Source organism: Salvelinus alpinus, chromosome 16 (assembly GCF_045679555.1).
Source record: "Salvelinus alpinus chromosome 16, SLU_Salpinus.1, whole genome shotgun sequence".
Lineage (NCBI taxonomy): Eukaryota > Metazoa > Chordata > Actinopteri > Salmoniformes > Salmonidae > Salvelinus > Salvelinus alpinus.
The window spans coordinates 42,252,074-42,259,573 of NC_092101.1; the positions used below are offsets into that span (position 1 = coordinate 42,252,074).

Sequence of the window (7,500 nt, forward strand, 5' to 3'; positions counted from 1 at the left end):
ACATACCTCGGCCTAAACCTCAGCACCACAGGTAACTTCCACAAAGCTGTGAACGATCTGAGAGACAAGGCAAGAAGGGCATTCTATGCCATCAAAAGGAACAAAAATTTCAACATACCAATTAGGATCTGGCTAAAAATACTTGAATCAGTCATAGAGCCCATTGCCCTTTATGGTTGTGAGGTCTGGGGTCCGCTCACCAACCAAGATTTCACAAAATGGGACAAACACCAAATTGAGACTCTGCATGCAGAATTCTGCAAAAATATCCTCCGTGTACAACGTAGAACACCAAATAATGCATGCAGAGCAGAATTAGAACGATACCCACTAATTATCAAAATCCAGAAAAGAGCCGTTAAATTCTACAACCACCTAAAAGGAAGCGATTCCCAAACCTTCCATAACAAAGCCATCACCTACAGAGAGATGAACCTGGAGAAGAGTCCCCTAAGCAAGCTGGTCCTGAGGCTCTGTTCACAAACACAAACACACCCCACAGAGCCCCAGGACAGCAGCACAATTAGACCCAACCAAATCATGAGAAAACAAAAAGATAATTACTTGACACATTGGAAAGAATTAACAAAAAAACAGAGCAAACTAGAATGCTATTTGGCCCTAAACAGAGAGTACACAGTGGCAGAATACCTGACCACTGTGACTGACCCAAACTTAAGGAAAGCTTTGACTATGTACAGACTCAGTGAGCATAGCCTTGCTATTGAGAAAGGCCGCCGTAGGCAGACATGGCTCTCAAGAGAAGACAGGCTATGTGCACACTGCCCACAAAATGAGGTGGAAACTGAGCTGCACTTCCTAACCTCCTGCCCAATGTATGACCATATTAGAGAGACATATTTCCCTCAGATTACACAGATCCACAAAGAATTTGAAAACAAATCCAATTTTGATAAACTCCCATATCTACTGGGAGAAATTCCACAGTGTGCCATCACAGCAGCAAGATTTGTGACCTGTTGCCACAAGAAAAGGGCAACCAGTGAAGAACAAACACCATTGTAAATACAACCCATATTTATGCTTATTTATTTTAACTTGTGTGCTTTAACCATTTGTACATTGTTACAACACTGTGTATATATAATATAACATTTGTAATGTCTTTATTGTTTTGAAACTTCTGTATGTGTAATGTTTACTGTTAATTTGTATTGTTTATTTCACTTTTGTATAATATCTACCTCACTTGCTTTGGCAATGTTAACACATGTTTCCCATGCCAATAAAGCCCCTTGAATTGAATTGAATTGAATTGAGAGAGAGAGAGAGACAGAGAGAGAGAGACAGAGAGACAGAGACAGAGAGAGATGTGCTATTAGGTGACTTTCAGCAACACAACCTTACCTGAGACTGTAGGAAAGAATCTCCGATAAATATGTAAATGGTTTAAAAGTAAACCAAACCTTCCATCTGCACTACTGAGCCAAATGCCAACTGTGTACATATCTCCCAGGCAGCAGAACTCTTCATGTTCTACCTCCATGATAGAAATAGGCCAGCCAGCCAGGCAGCCAGCCAGCCAGGCAGGCAGGCAAGCAGGCAGGTAGTATACAGACCAGCGGGGACAGTTAGCTAACATTGTCTTCTTTCCCTGTACTGAGGAACCAAACCTACGCTGGGTTGGGCTCATTTGCATGTTTCATGCTCGTCTGGCTCAGTAATGTTGTGGAAAGAAGGCACTGGGGAATAGAGTTGTCAGGGAGAGACAGGGAGATGGGAGGAGCTTAAGTGTTGACAGAGTTGAGAGACTAGATAGATGCTATTGATGCCTACAGCTACGTCTGACAGGAAGAGAGGGAGGGCAATATGATGAGAGGATCTGTTTCAGTTGGTTGTTTATTTACCTTTATTTAACTAGGCAAGTCAGTTAAGAACATATTCTTATTTACAATGACGGCCTAGGAACAGTGGGTTAACTGCCTTGTTCAGGGGCAGAACGACAGTTTTTTTTACCTTGTCAGCTCGGGGATTCAATCTTGCAACCTTTCGGTTACTAGTCTACCTGCCGCCCCAGTGTTCTGATCTGTTTCAGTGTTCTGATCTGTTTCAGTGTTCTGACCTGTTTCAGTGTTCTGACCTGTTTCAGTGTTCTGACCGGTTTCTGTGTTCTGACCTGTTTCAGTGTTCTAACCTGTTTCAGTGTTCTGACTTGTTTCAGTGTTCTGACCTGTTTCAGTGTTCTGACCTGTTTCAGTGTTCTAACCTGTTTCGGTGTTCTGACCTGTTTCGGTGTTCTGACCTGTTTCAGTGTTCTGACCTGTTTCGGTGTTCTGACCTGTTTCAGTGTTCTGACATGTTTCTGTGTTCTAACCTGTTTCGGTGTTCTGACCTGTTTCGGTATTCTAACCTGTTTCGGTGTTATGACCTGTTTCAGTGTTCTGACCTGTTTCAGTGTTCTGACCTGTTTCAGTGTTTTGACCAGATAGGCAACACATAATGTGATGCATCATGGATAGTCATCCTGTCTTACTCCTTCTCCCAACCTCTCTCTCTCTCTCTTTCTTTCTTTCTCGCTCTCTTTCTCTTCCTCTCTCACATACACACAATCCGTCCCTTATTTTTTACTTCACTCACTCACTCACTCACTCACTCACTCACTCACTCACTCACTCACTCACTCACTCACTCACTCACTCACTCACTCACTCACTCACTCACTCACTCACTCACTCACTCACTCACTCACTCACTCACTCACTCACTTCCTCCCTCACCTTCTCCCAACACTAACCCCAACTCTACCCCACCCTCCCCCTAACTCCCCAGTCCCATCCCTCCCTCCCTCTGATCTCTCACCCTTGTCGGGGGTCCACAGCGATGGCCCGTGGTTCGCTCAGCTCAGTGTCGATCAGGACCTTCCTCTTCTTGCCATCTCCCGTGGCGACGGAGATGGTCTTATCTCCGGAGTCGGTCCAGTAGATGTTGTTATGGACCCAGTCAACAGCCAGCCCCTCTGGAGAGGACAGCGCTGTCTCAATCAGAGTCACCTGCTCCGACGAATCACTGGCCTTGTTGATATACGCACTGAGGAGCACAGACAAGAGGTTATTATGACATTACTACAACACATACTATACATACACATGGACAGTATATTAAGGCACACAAAGACAACAATAGACACAATCAACTCCAGACCCATCCAGGTGTCAGAGTCCAGACCCATCCAGGTGTCAGAGTCCAGACCCATCCAGGTGTCAGAGTCCAGACCCATCCAGGTGTCAGAGTCCAGACCCATCCAGGTGTTAGAGTCCAGACCCATCCAGGTGTTAGAGTCCAGACCCATCCAGGTGTTAGAGTCCAGACCCATCCAGGTGTCAGAGTCCAGACCCATCCAGGTGTCAGAGTCCATATCAGACCACTCTGTATTACAAAATGATGAAACTGATACATTACATAGAACAGAACCAAAAATCAGATACTGAGTTAAAAACCTAAGGCTTCCAACTGTTGTCGTCATGGGGGAGGGACTCTCCAGGCCAGTAATACATCTGATAGGCTGTTGTCGCCATGGGGGAGGGACTCTCCAGGCCAGTAATACATCTGATAGGCTGTTGTCGCCATGGGGGAGGGACTCTCCAGGCCAGTAATACATCTGATAGGCTGTTGTCGCCATGGGGGAGGGACTCTCCAGGCCAGTAATACATCTGATAGGCTGTTGTCGCCATGGGGGAGGGACTCTCCAGGCCAGTAATACATCTGATAGGCTGTTGTCGCCATGGGGGAGGGACTCTCCAGGCCAGTAATACATCTGATAGGCTGTTGTCGTCATGGGGGAGGGACTCTCCAGGCCAGTAATACATCTGATAGGCTGTTGTCGTCATGGGGGAGGGACTCTCCAGGCCAGTAATACATCTGATAGGCTGTTGTCGCCATCGGGGAGGGACTCTCCAGGCCAGTAATACATCTGATAGGCTGTTGTCGTCATGGGGGAGGGACTCTCCAGGCCAGTAATACATCTGATAGGCTGTTGTCGCCATGGGGGAGGGACTCTCCAGTCCAGTAATACATCTGATAGGCTGTTGTCGCCATCGGGGAGGGACTCTCCAGGCCAGTAATACATCTGATAGGCTGTTGTCGCCATGGGGGAGGGACTCTCCAGGCCAGTAATACATCTGATAGGCTGTTGTCGCCATGGGGGAGGGACTCTCCAGTCCAGTAATACATCTGATAGGCTGTTGTCGCCATGGGGGAGGGACTCTCCAGTCCAGTAATACATCTGATAGGCTGTTGTCGCCATGGGGGAGGGACTCTCCAGTCCAGTAATACATCTGATAGGCTGTTGTCGCCATGGGGGAGGGACTCTCCAGGCCAGTAATACATCTGATAGGCTGTTGTCGTCATGGGGGAGGGACTCTCCTGGCCAGTAATACCCAGACAGGAACACCTTAACCTGGGAACTCTTTAACAACTGCTACCCTCCTTCTATTTCCTGTAGAAACTAGTTATTAGAATGGGCTTGTCACCTTTCATCAGCAGACAAAGCAGCCAGCCTCTCTTCTTAAAGAGGGGGATTTGTCTGAGTAACAGAGGTGAGATGACCTGAGAGGAGACACAGCAGATCCACCATGAGACATTACTCCTCCACTACCTGGCTAGACCTGTAGGACAGCTTTATAAGCCACACGCAGCGTCCCATTTCCCACCCTAACACAACAGGGAGATAGAGGGACTACAAGCTGGGAGAGTGGAAGGAGGAGGAGGGGGGAGAAACGGAGGAGGAGGGGGGAGAAACGTTGAATAAAAAGGATACGGGAGAGAACTGAAGAGGTGTTTGAGTGAGGAGCAGGATGAAACAGAAAGGAGAGACAGGGAAAGCAGGCACACACACACGCACGCGCACGCGCACGCACACACACACAGGGAGAGAGACAGAGACGAATGGGGACAGACAGGGGAGGCAGTCTCATTAATGAACTGTGCTATTGTTGATCTTAGATGTATTAATCACAGCAGGAAGTAAGCAGGGCTGCATTGACCAGCCACCACGCTAATCACTATTACAGTTTTTAACAATCACTTTGGCACTAATTTCAGAACCTTGTGGTCATTTTTCATAACTCTAGACACAAAACTCAAAATGGTCATCACTTGTAACACAGCCTGTCCAATGTTCAAAACATTGCATTGTGCATTCACGTCTTTAAAAAAACCTTGCACTTGCAGAATCATTGGTTCAAATAACTCATTAATCATGAAATACCATAGGAACATTCATTTTGATCACCCACACACAAGATACTGATAGTTTCACTGTGTAGTTGTTCGTATAATCATTAAATATTGTAGTACAAAATATGTGATACATGTTTCATTATGCTACTACACGTAAATACATCACTGTAAAAGGACTAGTAGTGAGAATACTACAGGCACAGTGGAATCATTGAACAAAATATGAAATTTATTGATGAAATACAATAAAATCACAACATAGGTTTCTTTGAATCAAAGCAAAAATAATTAGCAACAAAAAAAGAAAAAACAGTTAAAGGTCAACTGCAGTGTTCCTCACCTGGCTTACTGTAAAAAGCAAAACAAAAGGTTGATTACTTTACTTCTATATTTCCATCAACCCTGTCTTGTGGATTTGGCCACAGGTTCTCATCCACATCACAATGGATGTTTTCATTAGCCAAACATCTTGGGAAGAATCTTCGGGAATGGCGAATCCAGGCCTGACACTGGTCTGCCGTGATGTCATTGCATGCGTCATCCATGGCCTGGAGAAGGGTGGCTTGTTCGTGAGGGCGCCTATCATATACCTTCCACCTCCATGTGGAGAAAAATTCCTCAATCGGGTTAAGGAAAGGAGAGTATGGGGGTAAGTACAGGGTGGTAAATTGTGGATGGGCCTGAAACCATGCTTGCACCATTTGAGCATGTTGGAACCTGACATTATCCCACACAATGACATAGGTCATGCCATCAGCTCTACAGACCTGATTTAGCCCATCAAGGAAGGTTACATTCGAACAGCGAATCATGTGGCTGCCTGCAACTCAATATATAGAGTATATAGAGTAGAGAGCTTTAGATGTTGTTCGACCAAACATTAGAACGGGCAAGATGCGCGTGTTTGGTCGTAATCTTAGCAACTTTGACCGTGGAATGATTGTTGAGTGATTGTTGATGCCACACATGGTGATTCCAACATCTCAGAAACAGCTGCCTTCCTGGGATTTTTACGCACTACAGTCTCTAGAGTTTACAGAGAATGGTGCGATAAACAAAACACATTCAGTGAGCGGCAGTTCTGTGGGCAAAACACCTTGTTAATGAGAGAGGTCAGAGGAGAATGTCCAGACTCATTCAAGTTAACAGAAAGGCCACAAATGCTCAAATAACAGCTGTTTAAAACAGTGGTGTGCAGAAGGGCATCTCTTAACGTACAACACCGTGAATAATTCAGGCTGTTGTGGAGGCAAAAGGGGGTCCTACCCAGTACTAGATAGGTGTACCTAATAAAGTGGCCGGTGAGTGTACAGTAATGTCAGATCTGAAAAAAAGTGGTACATGGGACCATAGAAACAGTGTCTGATAAAGAATGATGATGAAATATTACATCCATAGATAATATAGTCCATTTGGTTCATGTTCCACGGTAATTGGTGTCAATGGATCTCGTTATCCTGAAACTTCATGATCTAAACATTGAATATTGTTTGTCAGTTTCCATAAAACTATGCATTAAGAGTAATGCAACAGTTACTTATCATTTTGAGCAGTTGTATCAATTGAAAGTTAGATCATTGTAATGAAATGAATAGACAGTCATCTCAGATGTAATGTGTGAATTTCATTTTGAAATGGTAATACTTTGATGTTAAGTTGTGTCATTTTGAAAAGGTGATTTTAGTTCAATGAACAAATGATCTTAGCTTTATGTGTATTCTATCCACGCAATTGGAAAAAGTGTTAGAGTTTTGAAAAATTAGCATTTTGATCATTGGTTGTGAGTTTTGTGTCTAGAGTTTTGAAAAATGACATCATGGTTCCGAAATTAGTGCCAAAGTGATTGTAAAAAACTGTAATTAACGCTAAAATAACGAGAACGGTGGATAATAGGGATGGATGACACAGAGGGGTTCACCACAGAAGGGTTCACCACAGAGGAGTTCACCACAGAGAAGTTCACCACAGAGGAGTTCACCACAGAGAAGTTCACCACAGAAGGGTTCACCACAGATGAGTTCACCACAGAGGAGTTCACCACAGAGGAGTTCACCACAGATGAGTTCACCACAGAGAAGTTCACCACAGAAGGGTTCACCACAGAAGGGTTCACCACAGAGGAGTTCACCACAGATGAGTTCACCACAGATGAGTTCACCACAGAGGAGTTCACCACAGAGAAGTTCACCACAGAGGAGTTCACCACAGAGAAGTTCACCACAGATGAGTTCACCACAGATGAGTTCACCACAGATGAGTTCACCACAGATGAGTTCACCACAGAGAAGATCACCACAGAGG

The 7,500-nt window shown here is 44.9% G+C and overlaps 1 protein-coding gene across 4 annotated transcripts in view; it reads right to left on the minus strand.

Annotated features, from left to right (window-relative positions):
* The window catches only part of LOC139541535 (low-density lipoprotein receptor-related protein 8-like), a 338,404-nt gene that overhangs the window by 46,953 nt on the left and 283,951 nt on the right, over positions 1–7,500 (minus strand). For all 4 annotated transcript variants that reach the window (XM_071346287.1, XM_071346285.1, XM_071346286.1 and 1 more), the window contains exon 11: positions 2,821–3,048. In XM_071346287.1, the coding sequence (XP_071202388.1) occupies positions 2,821–3,048 (228 nt within the window). The remainder of the gene's footprint in view (positions 1–2,820; positions 3,049–7,500) is intronic.